At 40.3% G+C, this 18,517-nt stretch overlaps 1 protein-coding gene across 5 annotated transcripts in view; it reads right to left on the bottom strand.

The window, feature by feature from the left end:
- The window catches only part of LOC124612825 (kinesin-associated protein 3), a 224,990-nt gene that overhangs the window by 106,852 nt on the left and 99,621 nt on the right, over positions 1–18,517 (bottom strand). For all 5 annotated transcript variants that reach the window (XM_047141249.1, XM_047141251.1, XM_047141252.1 and 2 more), the window contains exon 11: positions 16,893–17,058. In XM_047141249.1, the coding sequence (XP_046997205.1) occupies positions 16,893–17,058 (166 nt within the window). The remainder of the gene's footprint in view (positions 1–16,892; positions 17,059–18,517) is intronic.

Below are 18,517 nucleotides of genomic sequence, written 5' to 3'. Positions count from 1 at the left end.
CGTCGCTGCGGTCTGGTCCCAGGTCGACGGGCACGTGCACCTTCCGCCGACCACTGGCGACAACATCGATGTACTGTGGAGACCTCACGCCCCGCGTGTTGAGCAATTCGGCGGTACGTCCACCCGGCCTCCCGCATGCCCACTATACGCCCTCGCTCAAAGTCCGTCAACTGCACATACGGTTCACGTCCACGCTGTCGCGGCATGCTACCAGTGTTAAAGACTGCGATGGAGCTCCGTATGCCACGGCAAACTGGCTGACACTGACGGCGGCAGTGCACAAATGCTGCGCAGCTAGCGCCATTCGACGGCCAACACCGCGGTTCCTGGTGTGTCCGCTGTGCCGTGCGTGTGATCATTGCTTGTACAGCCCTCTCGCAGTGTCCGGAGCAAGTATGGTGGGTCTGACACACCGGTGTCAATGTGTTCTTTTTTCCATTTCCAGGAGTGTACAAAACTAGGTCTACTTTGGTTCTTCGGGTCAATTCCACAATTCTTCAGGTCAATTCCACAATGCCATGTCTTGTAAGTGATGACGTCTCGGTCAGCAAAAGATTCTAGTCCAGGCAGCGAAGCGTTCTCACAGCGAACAATAGCGAGTGTAAACCACCCACTGCCAGCTGCTCCAGTTGCCAGATCAAGTGAGAAATTAACTCGACAACCACAAAAGAATATAGGTCCATTGAGAATAACAGATTGTGCAGCCTACCGCTGGCTTTACACGTGTAATTTTTCCAGCATGTTGAGGGTAGATTGAAGCCACCACTGACTATAATTGTAGTAGCGCGGTACCTATTTGAAATGAGACTCAAGTTTTCTTTGAAATGTTTAGCAACTATATCTTCTGGGAGTCTGGGTGGGGTCAGTAAAACAACCCAATTAATAGTTTAGTCCAATTGTCAAGTATAACCTCTACCTATACTATTTCGCAGGAACTATCTGCTTCAATTTCACTACAAGGTAAACTACTTCTGACAGCAATAAATACTCCACCACCAACTGTATTTAATCTATCCTTTCTGAACACTGTTAGATCATTTGAAAAAATTTTGGTTGAACTTATTTCTGGCTTTGGCCAGCTTTCTGTATCTATAACTATTTGAGCTTCAGTGCTTTCTATTGGGGCTTGGAGCTCTGGTTCTTTTCCAGCACAGCTACGACAATTTACAACTACAATACCGATTGTTTCTGCAACTACCTTACTGTGTTTTACTTGCCCCCCTTTTAGATGGACACCCTTTCTGTGGTTTCCTGAGACCCTCTAACCTATTAACTGCCCAGTCCCCTCCACACAGCCCCTGCTACCCGTGTAGCCACTTCCTGTGTGCAGTGGACTCCTGACCTATTAAGCAGAACCTGGAAACCCACCACTCGATGGCACAAGTCAAGGAATCTGCAGCGTACACAGTCACAGAACTGCCTGAGCCTCTGATTCAGACCCTCCACTTGGCACTGCACCAGAAGACCACAATTGGTTCTATTGATGATGCTGCAGATGGTGACCTCCACCTTATTCTTGCAAGTAAGACTGGTAGTCTTTACCGTTTCCACTAGCCACCCAAAATCAGACAAAATCTCCTCCGATCAAAAGCGACACACGTCATTGGTATCAACATGAGCCACCACCTGCAGTTGGCTGCACCCTGTACTCTTCATGGCATCTGGAAGCACCCTTTCCACATCTGGAATGACTTCCCCTGTATGCACACAGAGCGCACACTGGCTTCCTTCCCCTCCTTGGCAGCCATGTTCCTAAGGGGCCCCATTACGTGCCTAACATTGGAGCTTCCTACTACCCTCTGTGAATGCCCAGACCTTGGGGGCTGAGAAGCTTCCTCTGGAACACGGTGGATGACTGCATCTGGCTTAGAGACTTTTTCAGTCACAGATAATGCCCAAAACCTGTTCATCAAATGAACCAGAGAGGCCCTAAGATTGGTCCCTCGGAAAGTCTTTCGCTGCCTGCCAGACTTTGGAATGATCGCCCACTCGACCACGCGTGAGGGGTCAACCTCAGTGCAGGCAGTACCTGGGATGGCCACAGCAGTGGACTGAACGGGGGACACGTGGGACGTGTTCAATGTCCTTTCCATACCTATGTCTGACCTCTCACAGTGATGCCCCTGGGCAGCAACTTCAAGTTGCCTGGAGCTGTGAGAGAATGGTCACTAACTCAGCTCCCATCTGTACACAGCAGTCACAGTTCCTATCCATTACCGAAGTCATTCCTGTTTGAAGCTCATAAAAAATATGTAACAAACGAATGGTGTACTCAGCTTATTAGCAGCAGGAATTCGAAGTGCTCTATCACTGACGGTCTAACTGACACTGAGCTACACTATCCAAAACAAACGAAAGCCTGTACAATTTGAAGGTCGATAACAATGGCAGTACTGTATGCTACACTGTTATTAAAATAAAAGGCTGTGCCTAGTAGGCACTCAAACACCCAAGAAATTACAAAAATAAACTAGTAACTACCCAGGTATCTGAAAATAAGTGACCCCTGTTGGAAGCTCATAAAAAAAACATAACAAACGAACGGTGTACTTGCATTATTAGCAACACAAACATGAGGTGCTCTGTCACTGACGGTCTGTCCAACACTCAAGCAGGGAAGTGGGAGGGGTAGAGGGAATGGGTGGAGGAAGAGGAAACAGTGCTGCCTTGCTGAGCATGCAGAGACAAGGGGTGGCAGACAAGACTACCTGGTACAGCATCAGAAGGATGTGGGGGAGGGAAGTAAAAAAAAAAAATGGGAGTGGAAAGGAGAGGAGCAGAGAATGAGAAAAGATCACGATGTGCATTGGCAGACAACAGAGCAGAATGAAAGTGAGAGGATACAAGTTGGGAGGAGGTGATAGGACAAAGGGGGCCAGAACTGGGTATGATTCTGGGAGTGGAGAACGTGTTGTCAGGATAACTTCCATCTGCACAGAGCTAGTACATGATATGTCTGCTTTCACAAGTGACCTGGCCTCTGACGGCAGTAGGATAAGCCTGTGACAGGTCTGGAGTAGGAAGTGCTAAATGGGTTCATTGGGTAGGTCTTGCACCAGGGTCTTCCAGACTGGTATGACCCTTTTGGCAAGGAGTTTGGTTTGGGAGTGGCATAGGGATGGACTAGGAAGAGAAGGTATACAGACAAATCCATGACACAGCCACAGGCACTCACCCGGCACCCTTGTTTGCCAACCCTCTTATGGGCTGTCTAGAGGAAACCTTCCTCATCTCCCAAAACCACAAACCTCTGATCTTGTTTGGATTCATTGATGTTATCTTCATGATTTGGACTCATGACTAGGGCACCATATCCTCATTCCTTCAAAACCTCAACACCTTCTCTCCCATTCACTTCACTTGGTCCTTTTCAATCCAATGTGCCACCTTCTTAGGTGTTGACTTCCTCCTCTCTGAAGGCTCAATCCACACCTCTGTCCACATTAAACCTATGTACCATCAGCAGTACATGCATTATGACAGCTGCTAACCCTTCTACACTAAAAAATTCCTCCCATACATCCTAGCCATCCAGGGAGAGCATACCTGCACTGATGGCAGCTCCCTTGCCCAGTAAGCTGAAAGTCTCACAGAGACCACTGTGTGGGGTAGCTGCGCAGTCTGAGGCACCTTGTTGACATGGTTCGCACTGCTCCCCCTGTCAGAGGTTCAAGTCAACCCTCAGGCAAGAGTGAGTGAGTGTGTGTGTGTGTATGTGTGGTTGTGTGTGTGTGTGTGTGTGTGTGTGTGTGTGTGTGTGTGTGTGTGTGTGTGTGTGTGTTGACCTTAGTGTAAGTTAGTTTAAGTTAAAGTAGTGTGTAAGCTTAGGGACCAATGATCCCAGCAGTTTGATCTCATAGTACCTTACCACAAATTTCCAAAAAATTTTCACAATGACCTTCAGACATGGGCACCAGCCCCCAGCCTAGTCCGCAAACAGATTTCCTATGCCACATCCCCAAACAGCCAAAGCTTCCCACCACCCTCCAAGAACCAGATAAGAAGCAGTGCTCTATTTTATCACCCACTACCACCCCGGACTGCAACAACTGGATACAAGATGACTTGGACAGGATTTGTGATTGGTGTAAAGAATGGCAGCTAACTCTAATATAGATAAATGTAAATTAATGCAGATGAATAGGAAAAAGAATCCTGTAATGTTTGAATACTCCATTAGTAGTGTAGCGCTTGACACAGTCACGTCAATTAAATATTTGGGCGTAACATTGCAGAGCGATATGAAGTGGGACAAGCAAGTAATGGCAGTTGTGGGGAAGGTGGATAGTCGTCTTCGGTTCTTTGGTAGAATTTTGGGAAGATGTGGTTCATCTGTAAAGGAGACCGCTTATAAAACACTAATACAACCTATTCTTGAGTACTGCTCGAGTGTTTGGGATCCCTATCAGGTCGGATTGAGGGAGGACATAGAAGCAAGTCAGAGGCGGGCTGCTAGATTTGTTACTGGTTGGTTTGATCATCATGCGAGTGTTACGGAAATGCTTCAGGAACTCAGGTGGGAGTCTCTAGAGGAAAGGAGGCGTTCTTTTCGTGAATCGCTACTGAGGAAATTTAGAGAGCCAGCATTTGAGGCTGACTGCAGTACAATTTTACTGCTGCCAACTTACATTTCGCAAAAAGACCACAAAGATAAGATAAGAGAGATTAGGGCTCGTACAGAGGCATATAGGCAGTCATTTTTCCCTCGTTCTGTTTGGGAGTGGAACAGGGAGAGAAGATGCTAGTTGTGGTATGAGGTACCCTCCGCTACGCACCGTATGGTGGATTGCGGAGTATGTATGTAGATGTAGATGTAGAACTGAACCACATCATCCACCAGTGCTTTATCTATCATCATGTCCTGATATGAGGGACATCCTAACCACCTCTCCTAAAGTGGTGTTCTGTTGCCAACCAACCTTCACAACATCCTAGTCCATCCCTGTGCACTTCAAATCCCAACCACTTGCCACAAGAATCATATGCCTGTGGAAGACCTAGGTCCAAGACCTGCCCAATTCATCCAGCACTTCCTATTCCAGTCCTGCACAGGCTTATCCTACCCCATTAGAAGCCAGGCACCCTGTGAAAGCAGGCACATCATGTACCAGCTCTGCTGCAATCACTGATTACCTTTCTATATTGGTGTAACTAGCAACCAGCTATCCACCAAGACAAATGACCACCACCAAACTGTGGCCAAGAGAAAGTGGACCATCCTGTTGCACAGAAGGGAACTGGCATATCAACCCTGATTTCGATGGCTGCTTCACATCTGGATCCTCCACTCCACAATCATCTTTTCCAAACTGCACAGATGGGAGCTGTCCTTATATTACATTCTCCCCTCCCAAAAATCATACCAGCCTCAACCTACGGTAACTTACTGTCCCCACACACTCCACCCAACAGTTTTGACCCTCTCTGACCTATCACTTGCTCCAAACTCGCGTCCCATCATCATCTCTCTGTCAATGCAACCACCGATCTTTTCCCATTCTCTGTTCCTCTCCTTTCCACTCCCTTTTTTCCTTTCACTTCCCTCCCTCCCCCACAGCCCCCTGACACTGCACCAGGTAGCCTTTTCTGCCACCTCTTGTACCTGCATGTTCTGCCAGGCAGCACTGTTTCCTCTTCCCTCACCCGTACCCAGCTATCCCTTCCTCTTCTCCACTCCACTACGGGTTGTTGCTCCCATTCAAAGCATTTCAGTTTCAGTCTGGCCTGAGCAGCCAGAGATAGTGGTCATGTGTGTGTGACATATGCTTACTTGCATGAATGTGTGTGTGGTTTTCTTTTCTGATGAAGGCTTTGGCTGAAAACTTAATGAACTCCACACGTCATCTTTACAGTGAGTGGCAATATATCCTTTCCATAATTGTTGATATTCCAACTTGGACTTCCCATTATTTAAATACACAATTAAATCAGTTTCACCCTCTAATTTGATGGCATGCTAGTAACTTCTAAAACCTATCGCATTCCATTCCAGCCAACTGGTATTATTTCCAATTGAGAAACAGTTTGGGTTGCAAAGTTATTTAATTTCAGTAATGTGTTTCAACCTTTTGGGCCATCATCAGATTATCTACAAAACAAGAAAACAATCCATTAAGAATAAAAAGAGGGAGGGGCATCATTTTACTAAACTAAACTCCATCCGAACAGGCCTTGGAAAGCCCGATGGTACCGACCGGCCACTGTGTCATCCTTAGGCCACAGGCGTCAGTGGATGCGGATATGGAGGTGTATGTGATCAGCACATCACTCTCCCAGTTGTACGTCAGTTTATGAGACTCGGGGCACAGACCGGGAGCATCATTTTACCTTGGACAATTATGTGAGTCAATAAGATAATATATATATTAAAACTTATGTAAAAGGTAACTGAATGTAAAACCCATTCATTATAAAGTCATACAGAATGAGAGGTTATCCTACTTAAAAGAAAGAAGTTATAAAAATAAGCCACCCCACATATGAAAGGGATGGGACAATTTCAAAAACTGCAAATTACCTTAAGCACATCAATAAACACCAACATAGCACAGCATAGACTATACTTCCAGAAGTATAACTGCAGTAACAGCTGTGCAGAGAACAATAGATCTGTTTAGCACTCAAAAAAATATGACTATGACAGAGTTATTGTAGCAAAAGATAACAATACGGCACTATAAACCAGCGATAAGGTGTGTACATGAATATAAAATTATGGAACACACATAGATTAAAATAAATATAGGCAAAACAAAGGAAGTAGGTAACATAATAGAAGCATACAAATTTTGTAAAACCAAATATCTCATCCCATCTGGCAAGTCTCTCCTGACCCGGGATTCTGGATAACTTTTCCACATTCTACCTCTTTTCCTAAACCTCTCCACTTCCTTTCACTTCACCCCTCTTCCTTCCCTTTCATCCCTTCTGCCGAAAAAAGGATCCATTGGCTCCAAAAGCTCGCACAAGTAAAATCGTTTTTTTTTGTGTGTGTTTTCTCCTGCTGCCACTTGGTGAGTAGATTTTTTTCTAGCCAATTACATCATGTTGTCAAAAATTGATTATTTACATGATATCCATATACAAGCAAACGAAAAAGGTAGAGTGATGGCAGCACATACATAGTGAATCAAGTATGTCATAAAAGCCCATAATGCACAGTAAATTGGCTAAAATGTGAAGTGCATGTACAACACACATATTCAATAACCAGCAAATCCAAAGATCCAGGCTTCAGAATTAGAACTCATTGGAAATATTGCATTTCAAAAACCAAGACCTAATCTTAGATGTCAAAAATAAAGACATATAGAAAGCTTCAAAATAAAATATGTCAAATACAATGAAATAAACTGCCTAAAGAGCACCATACCAATCATTGTCTCTAACTTCTCTCACACCAAAAGTGCAATATTTAAATAATCCCGTTGTGTGAGACATCACCAAACAGAAACCAAAAAATATCATTTCATCAAAATTGTAAAAACTGCTAGCCTTATTAATCGTTTGATCGTTCAGCCAATTATCCTTATAGGCAAACAGGTGTTTAACAGTTTCTAATTCCTTGAGCAGATTCAACTTTTCCCCCTTACAAGCAAGGTGCACTATTCTCAAGTTTTCCTTTATGAGAGACTGGTGACCACTTGACTCAAGATAGTCAGCAACAGCTGTTTAATCTGGCCTGTCTTAGTTCACATATTCTTACTGAACCCAGTCTCAAAGAACTCTGCCAGTCTGTCCTGTACAGGGTGTTACAAAAAGGTACGGCCAAACTTTCAGGAAACATTCCTCACACACAAAGAAAGAAAATATGTTATGCGGACATGAGTCCAGAAACGCTTACTTTCCATGTTAGAGCTCATTTTATTACTTCTCATCAAATCACATTAATCATGGAATGGAAACACACAGCAACAGAACATACCAGTGTGACTTCAAACACTTTGTTACAGGAAATGTTCAAAATGTCCTCTGTTAGCGAGGATACATGCATTCACCCTCCGTCGCATGGAATCCCTGATGCGCTGATGCAGCCCTGGAGAATGGCGTATTGTATCACAGCCGTCCACAATACGAGCACGAAGAGTCTCTACATTTGGTACCGGGGTTGCGTAGACAAGAGCTTTCAAATGCCTCCATAAATGAAAGTCAAGAGGGTTGAGGTCAGGAGAGCGTGGAGGCCACGGAATTGGTCCGCCCCTACCAATCCATCGGTCACCGAATCTGTTGTTGAGAAGTGTACGAAAACACTTCGACTGAAATGTGCAGGAGCTCCAACGTGCATGAACCACATGTTGTGTCGTACTTGTCAAGGCACATGTTCTAGCAGCACAGGTAGAGTATCCCGTATGAAATCATGATAACGTGCTCCATTGAGTGTAGGGGAAGAACATGGGTCCCAATCAAGACATCACCAACAATGCCTACGCAAACGTACACAGAAAATCTGTGTTGATGACATGATTGCACAGTTGCGTGCGGATTCTCGTCAGCCCACACGTTGATTGTGAAAATTTATAATTTGATCACGTTGGAATGAAGCCTCATCCGTAAAGAGAACATTTGCACTGAAATGAGGATTGACACATTGTTGGATGAACCATTCGCAGAAGTGTACCCATGGAGGCCAATCAACTGCTGATAGTGCCTGCACACGCAGTACATGGTACGGAAACAACTGGTTCTCCCATAGCACTCTCCATACAGTGACGTGGTCAACGTTACCTGGTACAGGAGCAACTTCTCTGACGCTGACATTAGGGTTATCATCAACTGCACGAAGAATTGCCTTGTCCATTGCAGATGTCCTTGTCGTTCTAGGTCTTCCCAGTCGCGAGTCATAGGATGGAATGTTCCGTGCTCCCTAAGACACCGATCAATTGCTTCGAACGTCTTCCTGTCGAGACCCCTTCGTTCTGGAAATCTGTCTCGATACAAACGTACCGTACTATGGCTATTGCCTCGTGCTAATCCATACATCAAATAGGCATCTGCTAACTCCGCATTTTTAAACATTGCACTGACTGCAAAACCACGTTAGTGATGAACACTAACCTGTTGATGCTACATACTGATGTGCTTGATGCTAGTACTGCAGAGCAATGAGTCGCATGTCAGCACAAGCACCGAAGTCAACATTACCTTCCTTCAACTGGGCCAACTGGCGGTGAATTGAGGAAGTACAGTACATACTGACGAAACTAAAATGAGCTCTAACATGGAAATTAAGCGTTTCCTGACACATGTCCACATAACATCTTTTCTTTATTTGTGTGTGAGGGATGTTTCCTGAAAGTTTGGCCGTACCTTTTTGTAACACCCTGTATACACCATTTCAGAGTCACTGCATTCCAATTTATATTCCGTGGGAGTCCTCATCGTGAATATAACTCGGCTGAATTTTATTACTGGTAGTGACGACAACATGCATCCCCTGCTTTCAAAAAAGCTTCCCTGATCGTAGAGAGATTCTTCATAAATGGGATTCTCATGGATTTGGATTTCAGAACCAATGAGGCAGGAAGACCTTTACACTCAATTACTGATGTTTTTTCTTTATATACTTTATCATCTATTGCAGTATTGCAGGAATTACTAACAGATGCATTTCAAGTTACCTAATTATTTTTCTGTTGAAGATGGTCTCAGCAGTATCTCACTATTAAGGTGCTCCATAGATTTGAAAAAAAAACTCAGTTTATAATGGTGAGGATCGCAGGAGGTGAATTATAGTCACTTACCATGGATTTACAATAGATGCCAGATTGAATCCTACCCCCATCTAGGTGCAGCTGCAGATCTAAATAATAAGGTATCCTGTAGTGGTCCATCACTTCATCAGTAAATACCATGTTCGGGTGCAAAGCATTAAATTCTTCAGCTAGTAAAAGAATGTCAGACACAGGGCCACTGAAATCACTCATGTTGTCATTGGCATAACGATGATAGAAGAGAACCTGATGAGAAAAAATAGCATTCTAGATAAGATATTTACTCTCTAAATTATTGATAAGAATGTCTGTGAGACACTCTGATAACAATTGCCCATGGCCAAACCATCGTTCTGCTTATAATACTGATGACTAAATGAGAAGTAGTTGTAAGACATAAGTAGCCTAAATAAGGTGATTACTTCTACTATGTAATCTGAACTCATCTGATAATATTGTTTAAAAAAAATTCTTGTATAATAATGATCATCTCATCCAAAGGAACATATGTATACAAGTTTTTAATATCCAGAAAAACTAAACTACAATCAGGTGAGAAAGTATTGTCGTTTAAAAGTTGAACCAACTCCTTTCTATTAGAAATTGCAAAACATTCCTCACAGATGAATGTTTTTCATGAAAACAATATGTATTTGGAAATAAGCTTCACCTGGGTTCCTTATACCGTTAATTATTGGACACATCAGGAAGCCAGCGTTCTACATTTACATCTGTATGGATATGTTGCAAATCACATTTAAGTACCTGGCAGAGTGCTCATCGAACCACCTTCACTATAATTCTCTATTATTCCATTCTCGAAAAATGTGGGTAAAAAATGAACACCTATATCTTTCTGTGTGAGCTCTGATTTCCCTTATTTCATTATAATTATCATTTCTCCCTATGTAGGTCAGCATCAACAAAATATTGTCGTATTTGGAGAAGAAAGTTGGTGATTGAAATTTCATAAGAAGATTCCATCACAACAAAAAACATCTTTGTTTTAATGGTTTCTAACCCAAATCCTGTATCATGTCTGTGACACTCTCTTCTCTATTTCATGATAATACAAAGCATGCTGCTCTTCTTTGAACTTTCCCAATGTACTCCATTAATCCTATCTGGTAAGGATCCCAGACCATGCAGCAGTATTCCAAAAGGGGATGGACAAGCATAGTGTAGGCAGTCTCTTTAGACATCTGTTACATTTTCTAAGTGTTCTGCCAATAAAACATGTTCTTTGGTTTGCCTTCCCCCAACATTTTCTATGTGTTCTTTCCAATTTAACTTGTTCATAATTGTAATTCCTAAATATTTAGTTTAATTTATGGCCTTTTCATTAGACTGATTTATCGTGTAGCTAAAGTTTAATGGATTCCTTTTAGCACTCATGTGATGACCTCTCACTTTTCATTATTTAGAGTCAATTGCCCATTTTTGCACCATTCAGATATCTTTTCTAAATTGTTTTGCAATTTGTTTTCATCTTCTGATGAGCTTATTAGACAATAAATGATAGCACCATCTGCAAAAAACCTAAGATAGCTGCTCAGATTAGCTCCTAAATTGTTTATATAGACAAGGAACAGCAGGAGGCCTATAACACTTCCTTGCGAATGCTGGAAATTACTTCTGTTTTACTTGATGACTTTCTACCAATTACTATGAACTGTGAACTCTGTGATAGGAAATCACAAATCCAGTCACATAACTGAGATGATATTCCATAAGCACGAAATTTCACTACAAGCCACTTGTGTGGTACAATTTCAAAAGCCTTTTGGAAATCTAGAAATAGGGAATCAATTTGAAATCCCTTCTAAATAATACTCAACGCTTCGTGTGTGTAAAGAGCTAGAGTTGTGTTTCACAAGAATAATGTTTTCTAAATCTTTGTTGACTGTGTGTCAATAAACCATTCTCTTTGAGGTAATTCATAATGTTGAACACAATATACGTTCCAAAAATTATACTGGATATTGATGTTAATGATATGGGCCTGTAATTACTCCTACTACCTTTCTAGAATATTGATGTGATCTGTGCAACTTTCCAATCTTTGGGTACGGATCTTTCATCGAGCAAGTGGTTGAATATGACTGTTGAATATGACTGTTGAGTATGGAGCTCTTGCATCAGTATGCTCTGGAAGAAACCTAACTGATATATAGTCTGGATCAGAATACTTGCTTTTACTAAGTTATTTAAGTTGCTTCACTACCCCAAGTATATCCACTTCTCAGTTACTCATATTGGCAGCTGTTCTTGGTTCAAATCCTGGAATATTTACTTGTATTCTTTGGTGACGGAATTTCAAAAGGCTGTGTTTGGTAACACAGCTTTAACAGCCCTGTCATCGATAGTATATTCATTGGTATCACGCAGAGAAGGCACTGACTGTGTCTTTCTGCTAGTATACTTTACATATGACCAGAATCTCTTTGGATTTTCTGCCAGGTTTTAAGATAAAGTTTCGTCAAGGAAACTATTAAAGCATCTCGCATTGATGTCCGTGCTCAATTTTGAGCTTCTGTAAAAGATCAGCAATCTTGGAGATTTTGCATTTCTTTAAACTTGAAATACTTTGTTTCTGCAACAGTATTCTGACTCGTTTTGTGTACCAAGAAGGATCATCTCTGTCAATCGTTAATTTATTTCACATAAATCTCTCAATTTCTGTTGATACTATTTCTTTGAATGCAATCATATCTGCTCTACACTTACCACTACATTGTTAATTTAGAAGGAGAGGAGATTCTCTTTCAGGAATGTGTCAATTGAATTTCTTTTTTGAATAGGTATATTTTCGTTTATTTCTGGGGGATCTGGGAGTCACAATATTCAGTCTCACTATGACAACCCTGTGTTCCCTTATCCCTGTATCCGTTTTGATGCTTGTTATTAGCTCAGGATTATTTGTTGCTAAGAGCTCGAGTGTGTTTTCACAACTGTTTACTATTCGCATGGGCTCATGAACTAATTACTCAAAATAATTTTCAGAGAATGCATTTAGCACCATTTTGGATGATGTTTTATGTGTACCTCTGGGTTTAAACATGTATATTCACTAACATCACTAGGGTAAATTACAGTCATCACCAACTATAACTGTATGAATCAGGTACGTGTTTGACATTAAACTCAAGTTTTCTTTGAATCATTTGGCAGTTATATCATCTGAGTTGTGAGGTCAGTAAAACGATCCAATTATTATTTTTATTCCAGTTGCCAAGAATGACCCCATACTAACTCACAGGAACTATCTGCTCCAATTTCGCAATAAGATAAATTACTTCAAACAGCAACAAACACACCACCACCAACTGTGTTTAGCCTATCCTTTTGGAACATCATTAGGTTCTTTGCAAAAATTTTGGCTGAACTTATCTCCTGCTTTAGCCAGCTTTCAGTGTCAGTAAATATTTGAGCATCAGTGATTTCTATTAGTGCTTGGAGCTCTGGTACTTGCCCGATACAGCTACGACACTCTACAACTGTTATACCAATGGTTCCTGTATCTACATTCCTTTTTTTGACATGCACCTTTTGAGACTTGAGCCCATTTTGTATTTCACGGAGACCCTCTAACCTAAAAAACCAGTCAGCCCCAGCTACTCAGGTAGCCACCTCCTGCGTGAAGTGGACAGCTGACCTATCCACTGGAGTATTACAAGTCTTCATTTTGGCATAAAACGTTGGTGTATCGCAGGACACATCATTTTCATTTTACAAACAAGGTCAAGATACAGAATACGAGATAGACTGAATATTTTAGCTTTTAGAGCATACCTTTCTGCAGTGAAAATGTTGCATAAGGATGTCTTGGATGAAATGATGAGAGTTATGAATCATATTGCTGACAGTTGATCGCTCAGATACATGAAAATAAATTGCAGAAGTTAAGGAAAGTTTATTGTTGTCCAATTTACAGGTACCATAAGGAGGTAAATGCATATTTTCCCATTGCTGAGCATGTGGTAAATTTGGCAGAGTTGGATTTCAGTATGCATCAGTGGTGCTTACTAAATAAAGGTCTTAACATAACATCCAATGATGGCTAGATGATAGGATGGTTATGTCTTTGGTGGCAGATTTAAAAACTGCACTTGATGCTACCACATGCAGCAAGTCAGAAAAACTTAGAGAGATGTATAGCACCAGTGACCTTACTGAAAATGCTACACATAAAAGTCTAATAATAAAGACCTGGTGCTTTTTAATTCTATAAACAAAAAACTGAGGTCAGAAGAAGCATTAGTTGTTCTCGCTAAGGGCAATACATTGGACGTCATTTATAGAATGTATGATATTGCGAAGACTTTGTGATTTTCTGAGGAGAACAACATCCAACAAATAGATTATGAATCTACTGAAATCTGTACAAAAGAGCTAAAACCTATACAGATGGCTGCTCCAGTATTTTTTGTCCTGACCATGTTCCAAACTGAAAGTGATGTACACTAAGACACCAATCTTCAAGCCCAAATTAAGGTTCATAACACTGGTTTCCCAATACTTCTGATAATTAATGTTATAGGGAAACCACATGTACCTGCAATTACATGTTGTTATAATGGAAAAAGTTCGTCTGTTAGGAAAATTTTGCGATTTGTAGTAGAAAGGAGTTGGATCAACTTTTAAGTGACAGAACTTTCCCACCTGGATGCAGCTTGCTCTCTCTGGATATTAAAAACTTGTATACAAATGTTCCTTTGGATAACAAGATAATTATTATAGAAGAATTTCTTTTTAAATATCGTTGTATGAGCTCTGATCAGAAATTAGAAGCAATTGCCTTACTTAGGCTATGCAGATCTTGCAACTATTCCTCTTTCAGTGATCAGTATTATACGCAAAATGATAGTTTGGCCATGGGCAATTGCTTAACATCATGTTTCACAGACACTTCTGTTAATAACTTAGAGTCTAAGTATTCTAGTCAGGATGCTAGTCTTTCTCATCAGGTCTTCTTCTATCACTGTTGTGTAGCCAATAACACTATTGTCTTCAATGTCCATGTGTCTGACATTCCATTCCTAGGCAAATAATTTAATACTTTACACCCAAACATGGTATTTACTCGTGAAGCTATGGACCACAACAGAACACTTAATTATTTAGACTTGCAGCTTCAGCTTTATGGGGATAGAATTTAATCTGCAATCTACCATACATCCGTGACTGGCGACTCTATGATTCACACTGCCTCCCACCATCCTCATCAGTACCAACCGAGGAATGATCTGGCTTGGTTAAAAACTCTACAGCATTGAAATTTAAAATCATAAGTGTGCCAATTTCTGTCACAATGAAAAATCAGACTTTGTCGAGATAAAACAAGCAGGTTCTATGCAAAAAACATAAATTATAATTATCTCAATGAGATGGCTACAATGGTGGCTGAACTGGTCACAACCAATCCATCTAATTCTGATCACAAAAACTTACCACTTGAGCCATGAGATGAGCAATTAAAACATAATGCAGACATTAAAATGAAGAAGCACACTACAATGAATTTCAGTTATCATCACTTATTATTCAAGAAGACTTAAATGGACAACATGTCCACACAGACACAAGCAAAAAGGTATAAGATCAGCTAAAAAAGGGAGAATTAATCAAGCACCAAAAAAATACAGTGAGTCTCCGTTATACTCATGGACATAAAAATTAAATCAGTGTTATTACAGTTTAGTCAAAACACTATATGAGTTCTTTTCTCACCATAAAAGTATTTTTCTGTTCAATAAAACATCACAGTCTCTTCAAGATAAGTTATACAGGCTACAAAAGAAAAAAATCATTATGATGCTTCACACTGTACATACACTTTAAATTTTAGCAAATGTACTGTGCATTGCTTGGCTTTTGTGACACACTTTATTTGCCACGTATCATGCTATTACCATTTTATCTTTTCTTTAGCTTGTAATCGGGCACCTCATATACATTTGTCTTTACATATAATAGAGGGAAACATTCCACGTGGGAAAAATATATCTAAAAACACAGATGATGTGACTTACCGAACGAAAGTGCTGGCAGGTCGATAGACACACAAACAATGTGCGGATGGATATGTGTGTGTGTGTGTGCAAGTGTATACCTGTCCTTTTTTCCTTTTTTCCCCCTAAGGTAAGTCTTTCCGCTCCTGGAATTGAAATGACTCCTTACCCTCTCCCTTAAAACCCATATCCTTTCGTCTTTCCCTCTCCTTCCCTCTTTCCTGATGAGGCAACAGTTTGTTGCGAAAGCTTGAATTTTGTGTGTATGTTTGTGTGTCTATCGACCTGCCAGCACTTTCGTTCGGTAAGTCACATCATCTGTGTTTTTTGTCTTTACATACTTTGATTGCTTCTGTTATGTTACCTACTTCTTACACTTTGCATATAAGCCTTTTAATCTATTTGTTTTACATAGTTTTAGATTCATGTATGCATCTTATCGCTAATTTTGTGTGCCATCTGGTTATCTCCTGCCACACCAGTACTGCGTGTGCTTTCTAGTCTATCATAACCACATTTCTATGAATGCTAAACAGACCTATTGTGCCATGCACAACTGACACTGAATTTATACTTTCATAAATTTGGTCCTATACTTTGCTGCCATCATGGCATCTGCTGGTTTGCTTAAGGTAACATATGTTTTTTGAAACATTTTTGAAATTTTCCCGTCTTCCATACGCAGGGTGGCTTACTGCCGTAATTTATTTCTCTTAATTAGGTTCACCTCTCATTCTGTATGACTCTATGAGGGATGGATATTATAGCCAGTAAGTTTTGCATAAATTTTAATCTTAATGGATTGTTTTCTTGTTTTATGGACAATATGATGATGCCCCAAGAGACCAAAACATGTTACTGAACTTAAATAACTTTGCAACCCAGACCATTCTTTCAATTTGAAACTTGTAACTTCCTTTTATAAACAGCTCAGTATAAAATGTACTACAGCATTTAGCTTTGCTGTCCTTATGCTAAAAATCCTCCAGCTGCATATGCACAAAAATTAAATTTATAATTAGCCATTGTTTCCACACTAGGTCCTTTGGTTTTTTAATTATTACAACAGTACTTTAAAATCTCAATGATATTTTGCATCAGCGACTACTCAAATTTTGGTAAAAAGTGTCTACACAGTATGAGCTCAAAAATAAAATGTTTGCATGCTAACCTGGTACCATTATATTGCTGACCCACGGGATAAGGTTAAATCGTTGCATTAGTTGTGAGAAATCTAAATCAGGTATAGTCATGTTTCCCAAAACACCAACACATTCTACAACAAAATCCTCATTTGTACACTGGATAACTGCCTGAGCAATATCACCAACGAACTCCTGAGAAAGAGACAGAATTTAAAAACAATGTTAGCAACTAACAAAAACAAATATATGAATAGTTGCATGATATAAACAAGTGAACCAATTACGAGGGTATTATTAACATATAATATATAAGAATAACAATGATTTTTCCCACCCTGTATGAAAATCATTGAACACAAGCATTACAGCAGAAGGTTTCAAAACCCTGTTTCATTAAACACAAAGTGAATAAAGATCTGCATACAGAAGACAGGGGCAAAATAGCTATTACATAACGCTGGCAATAGAAATCTACATATGTAACACAAGCTACTGTAGAGTGCACACACAGGAATGCCAATATAGGACCAGCAAAACTCCTTACCAAAATTGGAAGATTTGTATTAACAATGGAAGCAAACACTTAAACATGCGTGAATATCATCAGAGGTTTGTAAGCAAAAAGATACAGATTTTGTTCAAAAACATGATCTAGATCATGATGGTGCTTTGGATATCATTAGCACTGAAGAAGATAAGCACTTTGAGTTTGCAAAACTAAAAATCACTTACAGTACTTGTCACCTGAATATGTCGCTTTGACATTCTTTGTCTCTAATTTGTCTCCAGAATTGAAAATGAAACTATTAAAAGCATTTACTGCCAGAAGCAGAGCCATCATGCATAGAAATTAAAAGAGTTCAAGGCAGGAATCAATCAAATCCAATATATTATCAGCAGTGGAAATGAATCATTTGTTTCTTATAAAATCAGACTATTTTTTGTGTATTTGATGCAAGTCTCAAGCATCTTAAGAGACATACTGTATGGTAGCATTAAAATTAATGTTTCATCAGTGTCCTATACCTAGTTCAAAAACTAAAAGCTGTAAACGATATGGTTGAGAGTGACCTTAAGCCCATAGAGAACTACAATAAATTCTAACAAAAAATGAGAAACAGGAGCAGTATGCGCTTCAAGTCCTACATGTGTCTCAGCAGTTGTTTCCAGGATATACAAAAGAAACTTTATAACAGAATAAGGACTGTCAAAATAAAATGTCTTTTTCTCATAATATGTGCCTCACAAACATTATACAGAACAGTGTTGCCCAACATACGATGGGTGTTTAATAAGTAATGCAACACTTTTTTTTTTCTCTGCTGATTTCATTTGAAATAATGTGGAATTTGTAGTGGGACATCATAGAATATTCCCACTTTAGCCCCTATAGTTTCATGAAGTTTTGATAGGTGGCAGCACTATACATAGCCTTCAAAATGGCATCTTTAACTAAGGTGCTTTCCAAGCTGTCACTGAGGTTTTTTTAGCAGAAAAACAGAGCATCATAGATATTCATAAGCACTTGCATAATGTCTGTGGAAACCTGGTAGTGAACAAAAGAACAGTGAGGCATTGAGTGAGACAGCTATCATAATCACAACTAGGTCGCACAAACCTGTCCAATTTCCCAGCTGGCCGTACACAGTTG

The sequence above is a fragment of the Schistocerca americana genome, chromosome 4 (assembly GCF_021461395.2).
Source record: "Schistocerca americana isolate TAMUIC-IGC-003095 chromosome 4, iqSchAmer2.1, whole genome shotgun sequence".
NCBI classification, from domain to species: Eukaryota; Metazoa; Arthropoda; class Insecta; order Orthoptera; family Acrididae; genus Schistocerca; species Schistocerca americana.
This window is presented reverse-complemented; position numbering and strand designations above follow the sequence as displayed.